The following is a 25,700-nucleotide window of genomic DNA, read 5'->3' as shown; positions in this document are numbered from 1 at the left end:
ATACTACATCACTATAATAATACTACATGACTATAATAATACCACATTACTATAAAAATACTACTTTACAATAACAATACCACATTACTATAATACTACATTACTATAATAATACATTACTATAATACTACATTACTATAATAATACATTACTATAATAATAATACATTACTATAATACTACATTACTATAATAATACATTACTATAATAATAATACATTACTATAATACTACTTTACTATAATACTACATTACTATAATAATACTACATTACTATAATAATACATTACTATAATAATAATAATAATAATAATACATTACTATAATACTACATTACTATAATACTACATTACTATAACAATACTACATTACTATAATACTACATTACTATAATACTACATTACTATAACAATACTACATTACTATAATACTACATTACTATAATACTACATTACTATAATAATATACTCCCTTTAAGGAGTGGAATCCCCAGCCAAAGCGTTGCCCCAAGTATACTGAGAAAATCAGGGCAGGCTGCGGATTTTTAAATTCACAACATGCCTTTTATATTGCAGAACTGCTGCAAAGTTTTAGGCTGGATTCACACGAGGTCATTACGTCCGTAATTGATGGACGTATTTCGGCCGCAAGTCCCGGACCGAACACAGCGCAGGGAGCCGGGCTCCTAGCATAATAGTTATGTATGATGCTAGGAGTCCCTGCCTCGCTGCCGGACAACTGTCCCGTACTGTCTTCGGACTTGCGGCCGAAATACGTCCGTCAATTACGGACGTAATGATCTCGTGTGAATCCAGCCTTACAGACGATTTCTCTCTTTACATTGCACTTGCAAGAAATCTGTGGCAAAGTTTACGTGTGACACATGTAGATTTTGGCGAGGATTTGTAGCGGATTTACAACATACTCACAGCAAAATCCGCTGCCCATGATCCCCTGCACTATGTCTGCAGCAGTAACTGTAGTAACTGGGACCTATGTCGTTTTCAATAGGTGAAACTACATGAACCCCTGTTACTACAGTAACTCCTCCATCTAATTACCGTGCTCGCTCCTAAATCGGGACCTCTTCGGCTCCAGGCACAGTGCTGGGTCCTGACGCCGTTCAGTGTCAGTAAATTATATACTTGGAGCACAAAATGTTCTAAAGCTGTAAGGTGTCAGAACCCAGCGCTGCGCCAGATCTGAAGAGGACCCCATAGGAGCGAGGAGGGTAAGTATATATGAATACTGTCTGCTGAGCTACTGTATCTAATCCTATCATGTGTGATACTGTCTACTGAGCCGCTGTATCTAAGTCTCTCGTGTAATACTGTATGTTGAGCTGCTGTATCTAAGCCTATCATGTTTGATAATGCCACGTAAACCGCTGTACCTAAACATATCCTGTGGTCAGGGCCGGCCCTAGGATAGATGGCACCCACTGCGAAATGATCTTTCGGCGCCCACTGCATCATTAAAATAAAATGCCCCATAAAAAAATTATAATGCCCCTTTAGTGCCCCCATACAGTATAATAATAATAATAATAATAATAATAATAATAATAATAATAATATTTAATAATATAATATATTACAACCCCTTCAAGGACACAGTATTTTGTCTTCTAATTGTGCCCACAGTATTATGCAACCTGTAGTACCCCTACACAGTATAATGTCCGCTTAGTGGGCCCCACACAGTATAGTGCCCGCCTGTAGATTTTGCCATACAGCCTCCCTATAGACAGTGCCATAATGCCCCACCTCCTTTTTGTAGATCGTGCCATACAGCCCCCCACAACTCCCCCTTGTAGACAGTGCCATACAGTCCCCCACCTCCCCCTTGTAGACAGTGCCATACAGTCCCCCACCTCCCCCTTGTAGATCGTGCCATACAGTCCCCTCACCTCCCCCTTGTAGACAGTGGCCCCAAACAAAAACAAAAATTGTACTCACCTATGCCCCGTTCCCACGACAAACTGAGCTGCTCCATGATGGGACCCTTTAGCCTAGTACAGAGTTTCCCAACTTTTTCGGACTCGAGGCAGCACTGGAAAAACAAAATTTCCTCAGTGCCCCCCTAACAATTTTTTTTTTGAGAAAGACAGAAAACGGCTAAGAACAAGCACTCCACTCGTAGGGCATGTTCACACACGTTTTTTGTAAGGCAAAAAAAATCTGCCTCAAAATTCCTTCAGGAACTGACAGTGTTGTGTGACCTTTTTTTTGTGTTTTTTCAAAAGACGCAGGAAAAAAAGCTCCAAACGGGCGCTGCAGGTATTTTCTGCCTCCTATTAATTTCAATTGGAGGTCAGAGGTGGAAACCACTTGAAGACCATCAGCCCCCCACTCACAGTAAAATGACCATCTGCCCCCCACTCACAGTAAAATGACCATGAGACCACCACTCACAGTAAAATGACCATCAGCCCCCCACTCATAGATTCCGCCTGTAGGTAGCACCACACAGCCCCTTGTAGGTAGCACCACACAGCCCCTTGTAGGTAGCGCCAGATAGCCCCCTTGTAGGTAGCGCCACACAGCCCCTTGTAGGTAGCGCCACACAGCCCCCTTGTAGGTAGCACCACACAGCCCCTTGTAGGTAGCACCACACAGCCCCCTTGTGGGTAGCGCCAGGCAGCCCCCTTGTAGGTAGCACCACACAACCCCCTTGTAGATAGCGCCACACAGCCCCCTTGTAGATAGCACCACACAGCCCCCTTGTAGATAGCACAACACAGCCCACTGTAGAGTGCGCCACACAGCCCCCTGTAGGGAGTGCCACAACGCCCCCTGTAGGGAGTGTCACACAGCCCCCTGTAGGGAGTGCCGCACAGCCCTCTGTAGGGAGTGCCACACCGCCCCCTGGCAGGAAGTGTCGCAAAGAACCCTGGTAGGGAGTGCCACACAGCCCACAGCCCCCTGGTAGGGAGTGCCACACAGCCCCCTGGTTGGTAGTGCCACACAGCCCCCTGGTTGGTAGTGCCCCACAGCCCCCTGGTTAGTAAAAATTACCCTGATAGCTGGCGGGCAATAGACATTCAAAAACGGACAACTGTTCAGGAGCACACAAAATACCCAGCTTTCCCAGCTATCAAATAAATGTGTGGAAATAAACTAAGATATAACTTTTATTTAGTCTGAGTAAAGGATTAATCCTTTTAGCTAGATTAAATAAAAGTTATATCTTAGTTTATTTCCACACTTTTTTTTTATACACGGGAAAGCTGAGTATTTTGTGTGCTCCTGCATAGTTGTCCTTTTTTGTAGGTAGTGCCACACAGCCCACAGCCCGTCTGTAGATAGCAACCCCCCCCCCCCATTCCACTATAGATAGCGCCACTCTAGCTCCCTGAAGGAGCAGAATCCCCGTCTGGCCGGGGATTCCGCTCCTGGAGTGCTGCTTGATGCCTCTGTCCATATATGGACAGTGACATCAGGGAAAACTCTTGAAGCGGAATCCCCGGTCACAGCGTTGCAGACGCTATGACCGTCGATTCCACTCCAGGAGAAGCTCCTGTAGTCTGTGTCCATGACCTCATTGGCTTCTCCTGGAGTGGAATCCCCAGTCATAGAATCTGTGACCGGGGATTCCGCTTCAGGAGTTTCTCCTGATGTCACTGTCCATATATGGACAGAAACATCAAGCAGCGCTCCAGGAGCGGAATCCCCGGCCAAACGGGGATTCCGCTCCTTCAGGGAGCTACAGTGGCACTATTAGACAGCAGAGCAGGGAGATACCTCCCTGCTCTTCTATAGTGCCGTCGCTACTGCTATAGCAGCCGCAGCAGCTGCTAGCGGCGCCCCCGCCCTCATGCCCGGTGTCACCGCTAGCAGCGGTAGCGACGGCCGCTAAGCGAAGAAGCGCCCGGGTGAAAAGGCGACTGCAGTTAGTGTGTGTATCCCCGCTGGTAGTTGCAACGGCGCGGGGATACACACACTTGCTGGCGCTCCTCTTACAGTGTGGCGGCTGGCGCCCTGTGCAACTGCACTGGTCGAACATATCTAAGGCCGCCATGCCTGAGGTGTAGCTGTTTTTTTTTTGGGGGACGACGACATATGTCCTGGGGCTAATGCCCCTGATCTCTTAAGACCCTATCATAGTCTCCGGCTGCTAGTGCTGCATCGATTGGTCACTTTATAGACCCAGAGATGTAGCTTAAAGAGGCTCTGTCACCAGATTATAAGTGCCCTATCTCCTATATAATCTGAACGGCTGTAGCTACCATGGCCACGGGCCGTCGGGTTTACTCACCTCCCGACGCCCGCAGCCATGGATACATGAGCGCTGGTCCCCATCTCGTTTCTAGGAGACGCCAGCGCTCACTTCTGCTCCGGTCCGTTGTGACCCGTAGGGTGCGTGCGCGCTCTCGTGCCCACGCTTAAAGGGCCAACGCGCGCACCTGTAAAAACAATCATCATCGTCAACCACATGATTTCCTTGGCTTCGACTACATGCCCCAGTCCTGGACTGGAATTCTGGAGAGGTTCTCCAATGGGGCTCCAAGTGCCTTGGTCGTTGTCTGTTGCAGATCCATCCTGTCCAGCCTCCTCTGCCGCAGTCATTAGCGGGACTGCCCCCCCCCCCAGTTGCTCAGTTTGCAGATATTTTCAGCAAAAGGGAGGCCGAGACGCTGCCTCCACATCGGACTTATGACTGCCCCATTGAACTGGTTCCTAATGCCTCTCTCCCCCGTGGCCGAGTATATCATCTCCTTGCCTGAATCTCTATCCATGTCGGCCTATGTCAAGGAGAATTTGGAGAGGGGTTTCATACGAAAGTCTTCCTCCCTGGCCGAGACTGGATTCTTCTTCGTTGAAAAGAAAGACGGATCCCTTCGACCCTGCATTGACTACCATGGTCTCAACCAGAACACGGTCAAGAACAAATATTCGTTGCCACTTATATCCGAGCTGTTTGATCGCATACGAGGCGCCAACATTTTTTCTAAGCTAGACCTGCGGGGGGTTTATAATCTAATCCGGATTCGCCGGGGTGACGAATGGAAGACGAAATTTAACACCCAGGACGGACACTACGAATACCTAGTGATGCCCTTCGGACAGTGTAACGCTCCCGCAGTGTTTCAGGAATTCGTTCATGATATCTTCCGAGATCTCATCTATGTCTGCGTTGTTGTTTATCTCGATGATATTTTGATTTCCTCCCCAGATCCGACGACTCATCAGAGGCATGTCCGTCAAGTTCTACTACGATTAATGTAAAATCATTTATACGCCAAGCTGGAGAAGTGTGTCTTTGAGAGGAGTTCTCTGCCCTTTCTGGGCTACATCATCTCGGATCAAGGTCTCAAGATGGATCCTGAGAAAGTGAGAGCTGTCCTGGAGTGACCACGTCCTCAAGGCCTAAGGGCCACACAGCAGTTCCTGGGATTATTCAATTTCTACCGGCAGTTTATTCCAAAATTCTCATCTCTGACGGCTCCCATCTCTACTCTTACCAAGAAGGGTGCGAACGCCAAGGCGTGGACTCCAAAGGCAGAGTCCGCATTTATTAGCCTCAAGAAAGCCTTCACTTCAGCTCCGATCCTCCATCATCCTGACGTATCTCGGCAGTTCTCATTGGAGGTTTCCTCTGTTGGTGCAGGTACACTTCTGTTCCAGAGGAGCTCCAAAAGGAAAGGCAGTAGTATGTGGCTACTACTCTAGACTTTTTTCTTCTGCTGAGCACAATTACTCTATTGGAGATCGGGAGCTACTGGCCATCAAATTGGCTCTGGAGGAGTGGAGACATCTTCTAGAGGGCTCAGCTCACCCCATCCTGATCTACATCAACCACTAGAACCTTACCTACCTTCAGTCCGCTTAACGACTAAATCCCCGTCAAGCCAGGTGGTCGCTGTTCTTCACCCGTTTCCAATTTGTGCTCCATTACTGTCCTGCTGACCAGAATGTGAGGGCCGATGCGCTGTCCAGATCGTTTGAGACAGAAGACACGGTGGAGTCCCTTCAGACTATCATAGACCCGTCCTGCATTGTCACTGCTAATCCTCTGCAGGTTAGAGACATCCCTCCTGGGAGGACTTTTGTTTGGTTGGCAGACAGGAGAAGAGTTCTCCACTGGGGACACAGTGCTAAACTGGCTGGGCACGCTGGAGTCCGTAAAACCCGAGACCTGATTGCTCGTCACTTCTGGTGGACTTTGTCTCTTTTTGGACGGTGTCTGCTTCTAACAAAGTTACTCACTCCAAGCCTGCCGGCCTGCTTTAACCTCTGCCTGTACCCAATGCCCTCTGGTAGCACATTGCGATGGACTTTGTCACAGACCTTCCCCCCCTCAGCAGGATGCAACACTGTCTGGGGGGTGGTGGATCGGTTCTCTAAGATGGCACATTTTATCTACACCACTTCATCTCTTCACAGCACGATAACTGGGTACAGCTTCTTTCATGGGCCGAGTTCTTGTACAACAACCACACAAGTGAGTCCACCACTTCCACTCCATTTCACATTGTGTACAGTCAACATCCTAGAGTTCCTCTTCCAGTGTCGACTACATCTCAGGTACCCGCTGCTGACTCTGCATTTGGGGACTTTCTGCAAATCTTGCAACAGACTCGGTCCCCTATTTTGCTGGCCGTCGATCGCATGAAGCGAAAAGCAGATACTAACAGAAGAGAGCCGCCTCAGTATCTTCCGGCTACCAAAGTCTGGCTATCCTCTCTGAACATTCGTTTGAAGGTGCCATCATACCGATTTGCTCCCAGGTTCCTTGGTCCTTTCGAGATTCTGCAACAAATAAACCCTGTCTCCTATAAGCTGCGGCTGCCTCCTACCCTCAGAATCCCCAACTCCTTTCATGTGTCCCTCCTGAAACCTGTGGTCCTGAACTGCTACAGCAAGACTTCTAGTTCCACAGTTGCTCCCTGTGGTTCTTCTGATGTGTTCGAGGTCAGGGAGATCCTGGACTGCAAAAGGGTAGGAGGAAGGACCTCTATTTGGTGGATTGGAGAGGGTTTGGTCCTGAGGAGAGGTCCTGGGAGCCGGAGGAGAACCTCAGTGCTCCTGCTCTCATTAAAAAATTCCTCTCTCGCTCTGACCCCAAGAAGAGGGGGCGTAAGAGGGGGGATACTGTAGCGTCCATGGCCACGGGCCTTCGGGTTTACTCACCCACCGGACGCCGGCAGCAATGGATCCGTGAGCGCTTGTCCCCATCTCGTTCCTAGGAGACGCCAGCGCACACTTCCACTCCGGTCTGCTGTGTCCCGTAGGGTGCGCGTGCACACTTGTGCCCGCTCTTAAAGGGCCAGCGTGTGCACCTGTAAAAACAATCATCATCATCATCATCAACCACATGATTTCCTGGTCTATAAGAAGGCCCCAGCCCTTCTGATCCTTGCCTGAGCGTTGTTAGTAATTCCCAAGTTTGTCTTGCAAATGGTCCCTTAGTGTTTCCCGTTCCAGTTGTTACCCGTGCCTTGTTACCTGTTCCTGTATCCCGTGCCGTGTTCTTGTTCCTGTACCTACTAGTTGGAGTCGTGTCTACTGCACCTGCTGCTGCCTTGCCACGTCCTGTGTCATCTGCCTCGTCCAGAGAGATTCGCCACGTCTGGCGCAACCTGCGGCACCTGCTGTCATCCGCCACGTCTGACGTTACCTGCTGCACCCACCTCCATCCGTGCCAGAGCTGCAGCCATTGTCTGGACTATTCAGGTACCCTTGTGCGGGACTTATTTCTGGGGTTCCTGTTGTTTGGCCAGCTGCCTGCCTGCTACGGCGGTGCAGCCTAGTGAGTCCACAAACCCACAAACCGTGACATCGGCGCTGTAATGTAGATAACACAATTTTTTAGCAAGTTATGAACAATTTTAGATTTATGCTAATTCGTTTCTTTATGCCCAACTGGGCGTTTTTTAACTTTTGACCAAGTCGGCGTTGTAAAGACAAGTGTATGACGCTGACCAACCAGCGTCATACACTTCTCCTCATTCATGGCCAGCTTCTTTCACTGCACAGCGTGGGCATTAAGAAAGTAATTAGCATAAATCTAAAATTGTTCATAACTTGCTCAAAAATAATTGGTTTTCAAAATAAAAACCACTGTTGTTATCTACATTACAGCACTGATCAGATTATGTAGGAGATAGGGCACTTATAATCTGGTGACAGAGCCTCTTTAAGATAACGGACGAGCCTCTGTCATCGGCCATGAAAAGAAGTTGTGCGGTGGCTGGGGGGGGGGCAAGCCAAACTTTTGCATCGGGTCCCATAAACCTTTAGCTACGTCCCTGTATCAATGGGATAGGTCATCAGTATATCATCGGTGGGGGTGTGACACCCGGACCCTGCACCGATCACTTGCTCTGACCGCCTCCGGTCACACGATAGCGGCCGAGCTGCAATATTCAAGGGAATAGGAGCAGAATTTCAGTTCTGCAGCAGGGCCATTATGCATTGTACGGAGTCATCTGCTTCAAGCTCCGTACACTTTATAACATCCGGTACTCGGGGGCAGCAGGAGCAGCTGATCGGTCTGGGTGTTAAACCCCCACGATCTTTGCCTGGACAACCCCTTTTAGTACTATATGGCCTGACTGCAGCAGTTGCCTATTCTGGGGCCTGAATTTTTTTTAAAAACATTCTCGGTTATTGTGACATATTTTTTCAGTGGTCTGAATATACTGTATATTTCTGCAATAATACGATGTAGTCAGAGTAAAGTAATGGAAGGGAAGAGATTGGTGTTCTGTAGTACAGTGAGTGTGAATAGGGGACCTGATTAATCCCTTCCCACCGCAACCATTTTTGCGTATTTAGTTACATAGTTATATAGTTACATCGTTTGTACGGTTGAAAAAAGACACACGTCCATCAAGTTCAACCAAGAGATGGGAAAGGGGAAGTAAAAAATTTCTACACATAGGAGCTAATATTTTTTTGTTCTAGGAAATTATCTAAGCCTTTTTTAAAGCTATCTACTGTTCCTGCTGTGACCAGCTCCTGCAATTTTGTTTTTCCTCCCCACCTTCCAAAAGCTATAATTTTTTTATTTTTCCACCGATATAGCCGATGGGGGCTTGTTTTTTGCGGGACGAGTGGTAAATTTTCATTGCACCATTTCTTGTACCATATAATGTACTGGGAAACTGTAACAAAATTCTTTGTGGGGTGAAATATGAAAAAAAACTGCGATTCCTCCAGTTTTTGTGGGGATTTGCTTTTACTGCATTCAGCGTGCAGTAAAAATGACATGTTAAAGTGTAACTAAACATTGAACAAACTTCTGACATGTCATAATGACATGTCAGAAGTTTTGATTGGTGGGGGTCCGAGCACTGAGAGACCCACCAATCGCTAAAACTAAGCGGCAGAAGCTTAGCCGCTTCGTTTCTGTTTGGCTTTCTATTGTGCCCGTATTCCATTAAATTTCCAGAAAATGCCGAACAGAAAAGAAGCGGCTAAGCGCTGACACGATCACTTCTGACGCTTCGTTTTAGCGATCGGTGGGGGTCTCAGTGCTTGAACCCCCACCAATCAAAACATCTGACATGTCACTATGACATGTCAGAAGTTTGTTGAACGTTTAGTTACACTTTAACTTTATTCCATGGGTCAATACGGTTACAGCGATACCAAGTTTTCATTTACCGAATTGACTGAATGTAACTATGTTGTTGGTACATTATTTTAACATTTTGGGGCCCCTCTTGTGATTTTGCAAGGGCCACACTTTGTCTAAACCCGGCCCTGGGTACCAGTACAGAGACCCTCAAACCCAATTGCATTCTTGACTACAATAAATACATGGGCGGGTTTGATCTCTCAGATCAATTGCTGCAGTCATGAAATGCCATGCGGAAATCAAGGGTGTGGTACAGATGCTGGCCGTGCACATCATACAAATAGCATTGTATAATGCTTACGTGCTATTCAGATCTTCAGGCCAGCGGGGAACATTCCGGAAGAGGTGGTAATAAAGTCCCTTATATTTGGAGATCAGCAGGAGGAGGGCCCCAGTACTTCTGGAAGTGAGGCCACATGCATTGTGCCAGGGCAACATTTCCCCAGTTTCCCAAACTGGCAAGAAGAGAAAGAGCCCAAAACGGTGCAAGGTATGCTTTAAAAACAGCATAAGAAAATTTACCATTTATCAGTGCAACACGTGCCCCGAGAAGCCAGGACTGTCCATGAAGGAGTGTTTAAATATATACCATACGTCGCTGAAACTCTAATCTTGTTGTTGAACCGCCTTTTATATTTACCCTGATGTACTTCACACAGCTACAGTAATATTATGCCGCATGCCACTCTTTCCATTCTTATCACTGTCATGTGCTCAAGCCGTAGCCGTAAAAGCCAGCTGAACACAGCTGCACATTGTCACATTGGGTTCATGGACCCACTGGATCGTACCGCCTTGGCGGAATGGCAGCTGGCAAACAGGGCACAGGAAACAGTCTATAGTTCGTATAGGGTACTTGTGGCAGCACGGACAGTAGCAAGGCAGGCTCAGCTGGGACTAGGCAACAGGCAGACGTCAGGCGTGATGTAGCAGGACAGGCGTGGTATGCAGCACAGCACGACTACAGCTCAGCATGGCACTTGACCAGGATAGTACGGGATACAGGATACAGGTACGGGAAACACTGGGAACTGGAAGACACTAGGAGACCATTTGCATAGACAAACTAGGATACGACAAACAACGCTCAGGCATGGAAGGAAGGGGCTGGGACCTTCTTATAGCCCAGGATGCTCTGGGAGCAATCAGCTCAATCTCCCACCTGCGTGCACTTTGGCTTCTTAAGTCTGGACTGAGCTCGCGAGCGCACCCTGGTGGTCACTGTGGAACAGGATGGCTGCATGTGCAGACATCTCTGGAGAGAAGGGCATTGGCTGGATGGAAGGAGTTCGTGGTCAGCGACCACAGACTTTACAGTATCCCCCCTCTTACGCCCCCTCCTCTTGAGACCAGAACGAGAGAGAAACCTCTTAATGAAAGTAGGAGCATTTACATTCTCTTCTGGCTCCCAGGACCTGTCTTCTGGACCAAACCCCTTCCAATCTACTTAATAAAAGGTTCTTCCTCTTACTTTTTTAATGTCCAGGATCTCCTTAACCTCGAAGGTGTCTGAAGGACCGCTGGAGGCAACCGCAGGGATAGGAGTCATGGTAAAAAGGTTCAGAACCACCGGCTTCAGGAGGGAGACATGGAAGGAGTTGGGAATCTTGAGGGTAGGAGGCAGCCGAAGCTTGTAGGCGACAGGGTTGATCTGCTGTAGGATCACAAAAGATCCAAGGAACCTGGAAACAAATTTGTACGATGGCACCCTCAGTCAAAAATTCCTGGAGGACAGCCAGACCTTCGTGCCAGGGAGAAACTGAGGAGGTTCTCTTCTCCTTGTGTCCGCCTTCCGTTTCATGCGGTTGACCACCAGAAGGATGGAGAATCAAGTCTGCTGCTAGATCTGCATAAAGTCCCTAAAAGCAGTGTCAGCTGCTGGTACCTCGGACGTATCAGGCACCGGGAGAGGAATTCGTGGGTGTTGGCCATAGACAGAAAAGAACGGTGTATTCCTTGTGGACTCGCTGGTGTGATTATTGTATGAGAATTCAGCCCACGGGAGCAACTGCACCCAGTCGTCATGCTGCTTGGAGATGAAGTGGCGTAGGTAGTTCTCCAAGATCTGATTGATCCTCTTGACCTGACCATTGGACTGAGGATGGTAGGCAGAGGAAAAGTCCAACATTATACCTAGGAGTCCGCAGAGGGCTCTCCAGAAGTTTGAGGTGAACTGAACCCCTCGATGAGACACAATATGCTGCGGCAAGCCGTGCAGGCAGAAGATGTGTTGGATGAAAAACTTGGCCAGTTGAGGAGCAGAAGGAAGACTGGTGAGAGGAACGAAGTGGACCATCTTCAAAAATCGATCCACCACCACCCAGACAGTACTGCATCCAGCAGAGAGAGGCAGGTCAGTGATAAAGGCCATAGCTATATGCTGCCAGGGAGCATCGGGCACAGGCACTGGCTGGAGCAGGCCAGCAGGTCTGGAGTGAGCGACCTTGTTAGCTGCACACACTGAGCAGAAAGAAACAAAGTCCATAATGTCCTTGGGCAGCGTGGGTCACCAGAAATGACGGGCAATCAGATCTCGGGTCTTACAGGTCCCCGTTTGACCTGCCAGTCTAGAGCAGTGTCCCCTGAGGAGGATTATCCCTCTGTCAGCCAGGCGCACAAAAGTCCTCCCTGAATGAATGCCCTCAACTTGCAGGGGGTTGACAGAGACAATGCAAGATGGATCAATAATGTTCTGTGGAATTTCCATGGTGTCTTCCATCTCGAAAGACCTGGACAAGGCAGCGGCCCTCATATTTTTGTCAGCTGGGCGATAATGGAGCTGAAACTGGAACCTGGTAAAGAACAGCGACCACCTGGCCTGACGAGGATTCAGCCGTTTGGGCGTCTGGAGATAGGTAAGATTCTTGTGGTCCGTAAAAATTAGGATGGGATGAGCTGCACCTTCTAGTAGATGTCTCAACTCCTCCAGAGCCAATTTGATGGCCAGTAACTCCCAATCCCCAATCGAGTAGTTGCGTTCTGCGGAAGAGAAGAGCTTAGAGAAATATCCAGATACTATTGAATTGCCCTTGGAACCTCTCTGGAACAGGAGTGCAGCAGCACCGACAGAGGAGGCATCCACCTCCAACTAGAACTGTAGAGAAACATCTAGATGATGGAGGATAGAGGCTGACGTGAAGGCACTATTCAGGCTCTTGAATGCGGGCTCTGCCTCAGGACTCCACACCTTGGCGTTCATGCCATTCTTGGGGAGGTTAGAGATAGGAGATGTCAGTGAGGAGAAGTTTCGGATGAACTGTCTGTAAAAATTGGTGAATCCCCGAAAGCGCTGTATGGCCCTCAAGCCTTGAGGGCGGGGCCATTCCAGGACGGACTTTACCTTTTCAGGATCCATCTCGAGACCTCGATTCGAGACAATGTAGCCCAGGAAGGGTAGAGCATCTCTCTTAAACACGCACTTCTCCAACTTAGCGTACAGAAAATTCTCCCTTAACCACAGCAAAGCTTGACAGACATGTCTCTGATGAGTCATAGGATCTGGAGAAAAAAATCAAGATGTCATCAAGATAGACCACAACACAAACATAGAGGAGGTCACGGAAGATGTCATTAACGAACTCCTGGAAGACCGCGGGAGCATTACACAGGCCGAAGGGCATTACTAGAAATTCATAGTGCCCATCACGGGTGTTGAATGCAGTCTTCCATTCATCACCCCGGCGAATCCGGATTAGGTTGTAAGCCCCACGCAGGTCTAGTTTGGAAAAAATCTTGACACCACGTATAGTATCAAATAGTTCTGAGATCAATGGCAATGGATACTTATTTCTCACTGTGATCTGGTTGAGACCCCGGTAGTCGATACAGGGATGCAGTGAACCATCCTTTTTCTTGACGAAGAAGAACCCGGCTCCTGCCGGGGAGGAAGATTTCCATATGAAGCCCCGCTCCAAGTTCTCTTTAACATAGGCGGACATGGACAGAGTCTCTGGTAAGGAGAGAGGATATACCCTACCACGGGGAAGGGATGCACCAGGAATCAGCTCGATAGGGCAGTCATACACCCGGTGTGGGGGCAGCCTCTTCGCCTCCCTCTTGCTAAAGACGTCCAAAAATGCAGATTAATGACCACGCAATCCTGCCAATGACTGAGGCAAAGGAGGCTGAGCTGAGCTAATCTGTCCCAGGCAACGGTTGTGACACTCGAGGCCCCACTGGAGAACATCTCCAGAGTTCCGGTCCGGGACTGGGGCATGTAATCAGAGCCAAGGCAGGCCCAGCAGCACGGGGTTAATGGCCTTGGACAAGACAAAGAACGATAACAGCTCAGAGTGAAGAGCTCCCACTTGGAGCCTCAGCGGCTTGATCACAGCTATAACTGGGTCTGGCAGAGGTAGTCCATTTACCGATGCAACTGTCAACAGCCTCTCCAGAGGGTTAGTGGCTAATTGCCGAAGATCCACCAGGTCTCTACAAATGAAATTAGCAGCGGATCCAGAGTCTAGATACGCAGAGACCCGATGCGTTTTCTCACCGGACACTATGGTCACGGGTATGGACAATTTAGACGGAAGTCCTTTTTTACCCAAGGTTGTCTCTCCTAGCAACCCTAGGCTTTGGGACTTTTTGGGACACAGACGCACAAGATGGCCTCCGAGGCCGCAATATAGACAGAGTCCGAAGTGCGTCTGCATTGTTTCTCCTGGGTAGATAGCTTACACTTGTCCATCCTCACAGACTCCTTAGGAGGATCGGCACCTGAGGACAGCAGAGGTTGCTGCAAGGGTGGGACCGGACTAGGAAGGCCTCCCTCTCGACGAGATTCTTGGAGCCGTTCTCGGATCCTCATAACAATCCGGGCGGACAGAAGGATGAGGTCATCCAGGGTAGATGGTAGATCTCGAGCGGCAAGTTTGTCCTTAAACTTAGGCGACAGTCCCTGCCAGAATGTAGCCACCAGGGCCTCATTGTTCCACATCAGTTCTCCCGCCAAGGTGCGGAAGTGGATGGCATACTTGCCCACGGAGGTGTCTCCTTGGCGTATGTTTAGCAAGGCTGCAGATGGAACTCATCTGGGCTCCTCAAACACCATGCGAAAAGTCCGGAGGAAGCCCTGAAAGTCACGGGTCTCTGGTCCTTGTCTCTCCCAGATAGGATTCGCCCATGCAAGAGCCTTGCCAGTGAAGAGAGAGATGATGAAAGCGACCCTTGTGCCATCAGACGAAGATGCCCTTGCATACAGGCTGAAGTGGATCTGGCACTGGTTCAAAAATCAACGTCAGGTACCTGCGTCTCCATCATAGCGGTCAGGAAGTGGCAAAGAAAAACGGGGATCAACACTGCCAGGAGGTGTAGTAGGAGGAACTGTAGCTTGTGCCTCCTGCCGACGTGCGAGAATGTTCAAGGCCTGGAGGAGTCGGTCCTGTCGAGACCGTAGGTCCAGCATATCAGCCCGCATCTCTTGTGACGTCATCTTGGTCTTGGATCGACCAGTGGGGTCCATGGCCTGAGCGTACTGTCACGTTGGGTTCGTGGACCTACTGGACCATACCGGCTTGGCGGTATGGCAACTGGCCAACAGGGCACAGGAAACAGTTCGTATAGGGTACATGTGACAGCTCGGACAGTAGCAAGGCAGGCTCAGCTGGGACTAGGAAACAGGCGTGGTGTAGCAGGACAGGCGTGGTATGCAGCACAGCACGACTACAGCTCAGCACCGCACTTGACCAGGATAGCACGGGATACAGGATACAGGTACGGGAAACATTGGGAACTGGAAGACACTAGGAGACCATTTGCATAGACAAACTAGGATATGACAAACAATGCTCAGGCATGGAAGGAAGTGGCTGGGACCTTCTTATAGCTCAGGTGTTAGGGATCTGCCAGGTACTACGTCTAGGTATACTCCTGGGATTAATCAATCCACACCTGAGGCCAGACCTGTTCGACTGACACCCTCTCCCACCAACCAGGGTGGCAGGCTCAGGAGTGGGAGAGCCTATCGCGGCCTGGTCAGTCGGAGTTAGCTCCGCCCCCTGTCCTTTATTACCTGCTGTGTTCTCCTCCTCAGTGCTTGTAATTCTTTTGGATTCCTGGCCCCACTGCTGCTTGCTCCAGCCTGCTTCTGCCGTGCTTCTGCCTTGCTGCTGTTCTGCTTAACCTGCTTTGCTTTGCCTCCGGCTTGCTTCCTCCTCCGTGCTCACTTGGGTATACTCCACCTTATCCTGGTCCTGACTACTCATTCTCTGCTCCGTTTCCTCGCGGCGTTCCGTGGGCTACTGCCCCTTCCTTTGCGTGTTCCCTGTTTGTTTTCCCGTGCACCTAGACAGCGTAGGGACCGCCGCCCAGTTGTACCCCGTCGCCTAGGGCGGGTCGTTGCAAGTAGGCAGGGACAGGGCGGTGGGTAGATTAGGGCTCACTTTCCCTTCACCTCCTTCCTGCCATTACATAATTACAAGCCCCTTACCTAGTCTACCATTTCCCCTACGCTGACGCTATCATGGACCCCCTTGAGACCCTGACCCAGCAGATGCAGGGCCTCTCCCTACAGGTCCAGGCCCTGGCCCAGAGGGTCAACCAGGGTGACGCTGCCGTAGTAGTTCCCCTCACCTCACCTCTAGAACCCGACCTCAAGTTACCTGACCGGTTCTCAGGGGACCGTAAGACGTTTCTCTCCTTCCGGGAGAGTTGCAGACTGTATTTCCGCCTTAAACCCCACTCCTCAGGTTCCGAGAACCAGCGGGTGGGTATCATCATATCCCGACTCCAGGAAGGGCCCCAAGAGTGGGCCTTCTCCTTGGCTCCTGACGCCCCTGAACTTTCCTCTGTTGATCGCTTTTTCTCTGCCCTCTGACTCATTTACGACGAGACTGACAGGACTGCTTTAGCCGAGAGTCAGCTGGTGACCTTACGTCAGGGTAGGAGACCGGTTGAGGAGTACTGTTCTGATTTTAGAAAGTGGTGCGTAGCTTCTCGGTGGAACGATCCGGCCCTAAGGTGCCAGTTTAGGTTAGGATTATCTGACGCCCTGAAGGATCTGCTGGTTAGCTACCCCTCTTCTGACTCCCTTGACCAGGTTATGGCCCTAGCAGTACGACTTGACCGACGTCTCAGGGAACGTCAGCTTGAACGCTTCAATGTGCTCCCCTCTGATTTTTCTGCGATCCCCCCCGAGGTCCCGTCTCCTCGCCCCTCCACGGAGGACTCGGAGGTACCTATGCAACTCGGGGCCTCCATGTCCCCTCGACAACGTAGGGAGTTTCGCAGAATGAAGGGTCTCTGCTTCTACTGTGGGGACGACAAGCATCTTCTGAACACCTGTCCCAGGCGCAAGAATAAAAAGCCGGAAAACTTCCGCGCCTAAGTGATCATCGGGGAGGTCACTTGGGCGCACAGGTATTTCCCGTTAATGTGAAACGCAATAAAATTTTGCTTCCCTTTCAGGTCTCGTTTGCTGGCCGGTCTGCCACTGGCAGTGCCTTCGTGGATTCTGGCTCATCTGCTAATATCATGTCTGTGGAATTTGCTATGTCTCTAAAAATGCCTTTTATTGATTTACCTTATCCTATCCCTGTAGTAGGTATCGACTCAACTCCCCTTGCTAATGGTTATTTTACTCAGCATACTCCTGTTTTTGAACTCCTGGTTGGCTCCATGCATTTGGAGCAGTGCTCTGTACTGGTGATGCAGGGATTATCGTCTGATCTGGCATTAGGTCTTCCCTGGTTACAGTTGCATAATCCCACGTTTTATTGGAATTATGGGGATCTCACCAAATGGGGTAATGAATGTCTTATGTCATGTCTTTCTGTTAACTCTATTTCTCCCCGGGAGGAGGTAAACACGCTTCCTGAGTTTGTTCAGGACTTCGCCGATGTGTTTTCTAAGGAGGCCTCCGAGGTGTTGCCCCCCCATAGAGATTACGATTGCGCCATCGATTTGGTGCCTGGTGCCAAGCTTCCTAAGGGTAGGATATTTAATCTTTCATGTCCTGAACGTGAAGCTATGAGGGTGTATATCCAAGAATGCCTGGCCAAGGGTTTCATTCGCCCCTCGACTTCTCCTGTAGGTGCTGGCTTCTTCTTTGTGGGGAAGAAGGATGGTGGTCTTAGGCCATGCATTGATTATCGTAACCTGAATAAGGTCACCGTAAGGAACCAGTACCCACTTCCTCTGATTCCGGATCTTTTTAATCAGGTTCAGGGAGCCCAATGGTTTTCTAAGTTCGATCTACGGGGGGCATATAACCTTATCCGCATCAAAGAGGGGGATGAGTGGAAAACTGCGTTCAACACACCCGAGGGTCATTTCGAATACCTGGTCATGCCCTTTGGGTTGTGTAATGCCCCTGCTGTCTTCCAGAATTTTATTAATGAAATCCTGAGAGATTACCTGGGTAATTTTCTTGTTGTGTACCTTGATGACATACTGGTGTTTTCCAAGGACTGGTCCTCCCACGTGGAGCATGTCAGGAAGGTGCTCCAGGTCCTTCGGGAGAATAATCTGTTTGCTAAGACTGAAAAATGTGTCTTTGGGGTACAGGAGATACCATTTTTAGGGCAAATCCTCACTCCTCATGAATTCCGCATGGACCCTGCCAAGGTTCAGGCTGTGGCGGAATGGGTCCAACCTGCCTCCCTTAAGGCGTTACAGTGTTTTTTAGGGTTCGCCAACTATTACAGGAGATTTATTGCCAACTTCTCGGTCGTCGCTAAGCCTCTTACGGACCATACTCGCAAGGGTGCTGATGTCCTCCATTGGCCCCCCGAGGCCGTCCAGGCCTTTGAGACCCTCAAGAAGTGCTTTATCTCGGCCCCCGTGCTGATTCAGCCCAACCAAGAGGAGCCATTTATTGTAGAGGTTGACGCATCCGAGGTGGGAGTGGGGGCCGTCTTGTCCCAGGGTACCAACTCCCTCACCCATCTCCGCCCCTGTGCTTACTTCTCTAGGAAGTTTTCGCCCACGGAGAGTAACTATGATATTGGCAACCGCGAACTTCTAGCCATTAAATGGGCTTTTGAAGAGTGGCGGCACTTCCTGGAGGGGGCCAGACACCAGGTAATGGTCCTTACGGATCACAAGAATCTGGTTTTCCTAGAATCGGCCCGGAGGCTTAATCCTAGACAAGCTCGGTGGGCACTATTCTTTACCAGATTTAATTTCTTGGTTACCTATAGGGCTGGGTCCAAGAATATTAAGGCTGATGCCCTGTCACGTAGTTTCATGGCCAATCCTCCTTCCGAGAAAAATCCTGCTTGTATTTTACCCCCTGGTATAATCATTTCTGCCACGGATTCTGATTTAGCTTCTGATATCGCGGCTGATCAGGGTGCAGCTCCCGGGAACGTCCCTGGGGACAAACTGTTTGTTCCCCTGCAATACCGGCTAAGGGTACTCAGGGAAAACCATGACTCCGCTCTATCTGGTCATCCCGGCATCTTGGGCACCAAACACCTCATTACCAGAAACTATTGGTGGCCTGGGTTGCCTAAAGACGTTAGGGCTTACGTCGCCGCTTGTGAGGTTTGCGCTAGGTCCAAAACCCCTAGGTCCCGACCTGCGGGCCTACTACGTTCCTTGCCCATTCCCCAGAGACCTTGGACCCATATCTCCATGGATTTTATCACCGATTTGCCTCCATCTCAGGGCAAGTCGGTGGTGTGGGTGGTAGTAGACCGCTTCAGCAAGATGTGCCACTTTGTGCCCCTTAAGAAGCTACCTAACGCCAAGACGTTAGCTTTTTTGTTTGTGAAACACATCCTGCGTCTCCATGGGGCCCCAGTCAATATCGTTTCTGACAGAGGGGTACAATTTGTTTCCTTATTTTGGAGAGCCTTTTGTAAAAAGTTGGAGATTGATCTGTCCTTCTCCTCCGCCTTCCATCCCGAAACTAATGGCCAAACGGAGAGGACTAACCAGTCCCTGGAACAATATTTAAGGTGTTTCATCTCTGACTGTCAATTCGATTGGGTCCCATTCCTTCCCCTTGCTGAATTTTCCTGAATAACCGGGTCAGTAACTCGTCAGGGGTCTCCCCGTTTTTCTGTAATTTTCGGGTTTAACCCAAGGTTCTCCTCCGTTTCCCCTGGTTGTTCCAATAATCCTGAGGTAGAGGATGTTCATCGGGAACTGTGCACTGTCTGGGCCCAGGTTCAGAAGAACCTAGAGGCGTCCCAGAGCGCACAAAAGATTCAGGCGGATAGTAGACGTTCTGCTAACCCCCGGTTTGTCGTCGGGGATTTGGTCTGGTTGTCGTCCAGGAACTTGCGCCTTAAGGTCCCGTCCAGGAAGTTTGCTCCCCCATTTATTGGGCCTTATAAGATCATTGAAGTCCTCAACCCTGTATCCTTCCGTCTGGAGCTGCCCCCATCCTTTCGCATACATGACGTCTTCCATGCCTCCCTCCTTAAACGCTGCTCACCGTCCTGGTCCCCCTCGAGGAAACCTCCTGTTCCCGTTCTCACCCCTGGGGGGGTGGAATTCGAGGTGGCCAAGATTATGGACAGTAGGATGGTCCAGGGCTCCCTCCAGTACCTGGTCCATTGGAGAGGGTACGGGCCGGAGGAGAGGACTTGGGTACCTGCCCGTGATGTTCACGCTGGGGTATTGATCAGGAGGTTCCACCTTCTCTTCCCTACTAAACCGGGTCCTCTTAGTAAGGGTCCGGTGGCCCCTCATAAAAGGGGGAGTACTGTTAGGGATCTGCCAGGTACTACGTCTAGGTATACTCCTGGGATTAATCAATCCACACCTGAGGCCAGACCTGTTCGACTGACACCCTCTCCCACCAACCAGGGTGGCAGGCTCAGGAGTGGGAGAGCCTATCGCGGCCTGGTCAGTCGGAGTTAGCTCCGCCCCCTGTCCTTTATTACCTGCTGTGTTCTCCTCCTCAGTGCTTGTAATTATTTTGGATTCCTGGCCCCACTGCTGCTTGCTCCAGCCTGCTTCTGCCGTGCTTCTGCCTTGCTGCTGTTCTGCTTAACCTGCTTTGCTTTGCCTCCGGCTTGCTTCCTCCTCCGTGCTCACTTGGGTATACTCCACCTTATCCTGGTCCTGACTACTCATTCTCTGCTCCGTTTCCTCGCGGCGTTCCGTGGGCTACTGCCCCTTCCTTTGCGTGTTCCCTGTTTGTTTTCCCGTGCACCTAGACAGCGTAGGGACCGCCGCCCAGTTGTACCCCGTCGCCTAGGGCGGGTCGTTGCAAGTAGGCAGGGACAGGGCGGTGGGTAGATTAGGGCTCACTTTCCCTTCACCTCCTTCCTGCCATTACATCAGGGTGCTCTGGGAGCAATCAGCCAAATTTCCCACCTGCGTGCGCTTTGGCTTCTTAAGTCTGGACTGAGCTCGCGAGCGCACCCTGGTGGTCACTATGGAACAGGACGGCAGTATGTGCAGACTTCTCTGGAGAGAAGGGCGTCGACTAGATGGAAGGAGTTCGTGGTCAGCGACCACAGACATTACACACATATATCAGTCCTGCATCCCTTTGGCTTATCAGTGACGTTGCCATGACTAATTTATAATCCAGGACAAATTTTATCCAAACTTTCTAATCAAATTTCTTCTTAGCCCTGCCGTGTGCCTAGGCCGTACCCAGAAGGACCAGCTGAACACAGTTCTGTATTCCTGTGGCTGATCAGTGACTTTCATCCAAACTATCCAGATTTCCAACTTTATCCAAATTTTATGCAAACTTATATAAACTTTTCAGTATACATTTTATAAAAATATTTATACTAAAAACCACTCCAGCAAAATCTAAGCTCCAAAAAAGGGGTGCTCGTGGGGTTGGGGGATGCGTGCAGGGGTGGGTATGTGTTGGGTTGCTTGTGTGCGTGGGGGGGGGCTATACTGCTATTTTTTTGTTTTACAGGTTCCGCTGGGCTATTGGACTACGTCGTACATTTGGTGGACTGCGCTTTACCACCTATTGTCAATGGTGTGATCCTGTATTATCTACCGCTAGTTTTAGAGCTGTTCCTGTTAGGGTATGTGCACACGACAACGCCAAATACGTCTGAAATTACGGAGCTGTTTTCAGGAGAAAACAGCTCCTGAATTTCAGAAGTTTTTACAAGTGCACGCGTTTTTCGCTGCGTTTTTTAGGGACGTAATTGGAGCTGGTTTTCATTGGAGTCAATGAAAAATGGCTCCAATTACGTCCCAATAAGTGTCCTGCACTTCTTTGACGCGGCTGTAATTTTACGCGCCGTCTTTTGACAGCGACGCGTAAAATGACAGCTCGTCTGCACAGAACATCGTAAGACCCATTGCAAGCAATGGGCAGATGTTTGCTGGCGTATTGGAGCCGTCTTGTCAGGTGTAATTCGAGGCGTAAAACGCCTCCATTACGTCTGAAATGAGGTCGTGTGCACATACCCTTATTGTAATCTTGTCTTCTCATAATAATAAGATGACTGCTGACGTTGCCCCCCCCCCCCCCCGTGTACACAGCACAAGCTGAAAAGTCATTTCCAGAAAATAGGAAGTGTCAGCACTATCATGAGTGCTCAGTAGCCAGGGTGAAAACGTATATATAAAAGATTTTTTCATTCAGATAGTTACATGGAAAATAAAAAACAGCAATAAAAAAAAGTTTATCGCTACTGTCCATGTATATTGTATATATATATAAATGAATCCGAACCAAAGTAATTAGTGAAATAAGAGAAACCCTGCATCTCTGCTGATCCCTTTACATAGTATTAGGGTATGTTCACACGGCCAAATTTCAGACGTATACGAGGCATATTATGCCTCGTTTTACGTCTGAAAATACGGCTCCAATACGTCGGCAAACATCTGCCCATTCATTTGAATGGGTTTGCCGACGTACTGTGCAGACGACCTGTTATTTACGCGTCGTCGTTTGACAGCTGTCAAACGACGACGCGTAAAAATACAGCCTCGTCAAAAGAAGTGCAGGACACTTCTTTGGACGTTTTTGGAGCTGTTTTCTCATAGACTCCAATGAAAACAGCTCCAAAAACAGACGTAAAAAACGCCGCAAAAACGGCGCGAAAAACGCCCCGAAAAATGCGAGTTGGTAAAAAAACGTCTGAAAAGCAGGGTCTGTTTTCCCTTGAAAACAGCTCTGGATTTTCAGACGTTTTTGTTGACTACGTGTGAACATACCCTTAGCAGACAAGCTGCAGCCTGTGTCATTGTTCTTATTAAGGAGGATAAATAGGCATAATATTAATTGTAGAGACAAATAATAGATGTCACATTAAAATGACTGAAGTAGTAATACCGAGCTGTCAAACTGTCAGACTACACTAATGTAAATACACTGGTGGCTATGCCAAGCTGCCAGATTATAAATTTATCAGGAATGCAGTTTATTTTTAGATTTGACTCATATCCTTGTCTTTTAGAATATTATCACTACAGAGTATTGTTACATCTATTTGATTTTTATTAAGTTATAAATAATATAAAGCTCATTAATTGTAGTGATTAAAGAGGAAATTCAACATGAAAATATAATACTGTAGATATAAATGGCACAGTACTTTATGTCAAAATAAAAGGGTAAGTGACATGTCAGAAGTTTTGATTGGTGGGGGACCGAGCACTGAGACCACCGCGATGTACAAACTCATAGACTTTCTATTAAGCCCGTACAATGCTCTAAGGAAAGCCGATCAGAAACGAAGCAGCACAGTGCTCACCCTAGTGATTTGCCGCTTCGTTATAGCGATCGGTTGGGTCTCAGTGCTCAGACCCCCACTGATAAAAACTTATGACATGTCACTAGGACAAGTCAAAAGTTTTTTAAAAGTTCAGTTAAACTTGAAATATTGCGGACTTCCATATGTATACCTTGATTTTATTGTATGCATAATGTACGTCATATACACTGCTACAATGACCAACCAGACATATGCAACAAACTGGACATCCACATCTCAAAAGAAAACTGTTTGGGCACGTTCAGACGCGGTAGAAGAATTTTTCCGCCGCAAATGTTGGTGCAGATTTGGGGCAATTACGCAACGAATCTGCACCAACTTTTGCATATTTGACAGATAATTCAGACAATGCGGATATCACAGCGGACTTGCCAAAGATTTCAGTTCATTGCAAAGGCTGAAATCTGCAGTGAAATTCCGCTTCTTCTCCGCAACGTCGTGAGCATGCTGCGGAGGAAAAATTATGCACTGCAGCCTGATTTCCACACAGTTATTTTCTGCAACGTCTGAACTAAGTTACCTAAAAATCTATAGAAACAAATGTTAAAAACGGTTGCTGCAGAATTCCACAGCGGACTGTCCGCAGCGGAATTCAACAGCCATTCCGCCACGTGTGAATGTGCCCTTTAGGTTACAATCTGACCATGCTTTTGTAGGGGACCCGCTCAGGATAACGACCACTGAAGCACAGTACCAAAGATCTTTTTTTAATGGTGACAGATTCTCTTTCAAGCCGCCTGTCTATATGTAGCCCCAATATTATGTTACTTTAACTCTTTCCAGTTAATTCTCGTCTAATTTATTTTTATTCTATTTTTATTTCAAAATTTACTATGTTGATTTAATATTTAATATGTTGATACAATCTGAACGAGCATAGCGTCCTTGTAAAAGGCAGAAGACAGATTAAAGGAGAAACATTCTGAACTTCGAACTTACCAGGAGAAACTATTTGGAATTTAATAAACATTTCGGGGCTCTCGTGGCAGTTGTTTATAGAACGCTGCTGGTTACTATCTGTTAAAACACCCCTGTACTGACATCAAAGGGAAACAGATATTAAGAAGAATTATGTGGAATTACCTATGCGAAATGTTGTGATTATTTGTATTTCATGAATTATGCCTTATGTTTATTTTACATATGCTTGTATCCAATGTAGCACTGGAAGATGAAGAGAGTCTACCAGTAAACGCAGTCACCAGGTTAACTGTTAATTTTCCAATAGTACATTCAATAAATAACACCGTATATTTATATTGTATTGCATTGTATATATATAATTACCAATATGGGTTTGATATTCACATATTTTGTGGTTTCAATTTCCTATGTCTGCTATGATCGAGTTGCAAAATGTTCACTGCAAATTATTTGGGGCACATGTATGAATGTGTGCCATTATATACAAGGGGGGCAGTGTGCCACTATTTACTGTACAAGGGGGGCAGTGTGGCACTATTTACAAGAGGGGGAGGGCTGAGAGGAGCTATCTACATGGGGGTCTGTGTGGCACTATATACAGGGAGGTCTGTGTGGCGCTGTCTACAGGGAGGTCTGTGTGGCGCTATCTACAGGGAGGTCTGTGTGGCGCTATCTACAGGGAGGTCTATGTGGCGCTATCTACAGGGAGGTCTGTGTGGCGCTATCTACAGGGAGGCCTGTGTGGCGCTATCTACAGGGAGGTCTGTGTGGCGCTATCTACAGGGGGGTCTGTGTGGTGCTATCTATAGCGGGTGTGTGTGGCGCTATTTACAGGGGGTTGCGTGTGGTGCTATCCACAGGGGGTGTGTGTGGCGCTATCTACAGGGGGGGCTGTGTGGCGCTATCTATAGGTAGGGCTTTGTGTGATGCTGTCTACAGGGGGATGTGTGAGGTGCTATCTACAAGGGAATATGTGTGGCACGATTTACAGGGGGCTGTGTGTGACTATATTTACAGGAGCTGTGTGTGGCGCTATTTACAGGGGACTGTGTGTTTGTGTCGCTATCTACAGGGGTGGTGTGTGACGCTATCTACAGGGGCTGTGTGTGGCGCTATCTACAGGGGGCTGTGTTTATATGGTGCTTTACTTTACAGTGTGTTACACAATGTCATGTCCATGGCTGCGGGTCGTCAGGTTCACTCACCTCCAGACGGCCGCAGCCATGGGTCGGCGAGCGCTGGCCCCAGTCTCCTCCTCAGGAGACACCAGCGCTCACTTCCACTCACCTCAGTCGGGTGCCGTAGGGTGTGTGCGCACGCTCGTGCCCGCTCTTAAAGGGGCAGCGCGTGCACCGGACTTTAATGCTAAATTAGCCCATGAGCACCCTGGACTATAAGAGGGGCCCAGCCCCTTCCTGCAATGCCTGAGCGTTGTTGTCGTACCCCAAGTTTGTCTTGCAAATGGTCTCCTAGTTTTTTCCAGCTCCCAGTGTTCCCTGTTCCTGTATCCTGTGCTATACTGTTCAATTGCCAT

General features: G+C 48.7%; 1 protein-coding gene across 1 annotated transcript in view; it reads right to left on the bottom strand.

Moving 5' to 3' along the window:
• Positions 1-25,700, bottom strand: part of FREM2 (FRAS1 related extracellular matrix 2) — a 347,973-nt gene that overhangs the window by 285,071 nt on the left and 37,202 nt on the right. Inside the window, exon 3 of the mRNA XM_075851054.1 lies at positions 9,886-10,039. Coding sequence (XP_075707169.1) covers positions 9,886-10,039 — 154 coding nt within the window. The remainder of the gene's footprint in view (positions 1-9,885; positions 10,040-25,700) is intronic.

The sequence above is a fragment of the Rhinoderma darwinii genome, chromosome 2 (assembly GCF_050947455.1).
Source record: "Rhinoderma darwinii isolate aRhiDar2 chromosome 2, aRhiDar2.hap1, whole genome shotgun sequence".
Classification (NCBI taxonomy): Eukaryota; Metazoa; Chordata; class Amphibia; order Anura; family Rhinodermatidae; genus Rhinoderma; species Rhinoderma darwinii.
The sequence above is the reverse complement of the archived record's forward strand: the minus strand, read 5'-3'. Positions and strand labels throughout refer to the sequence as shown.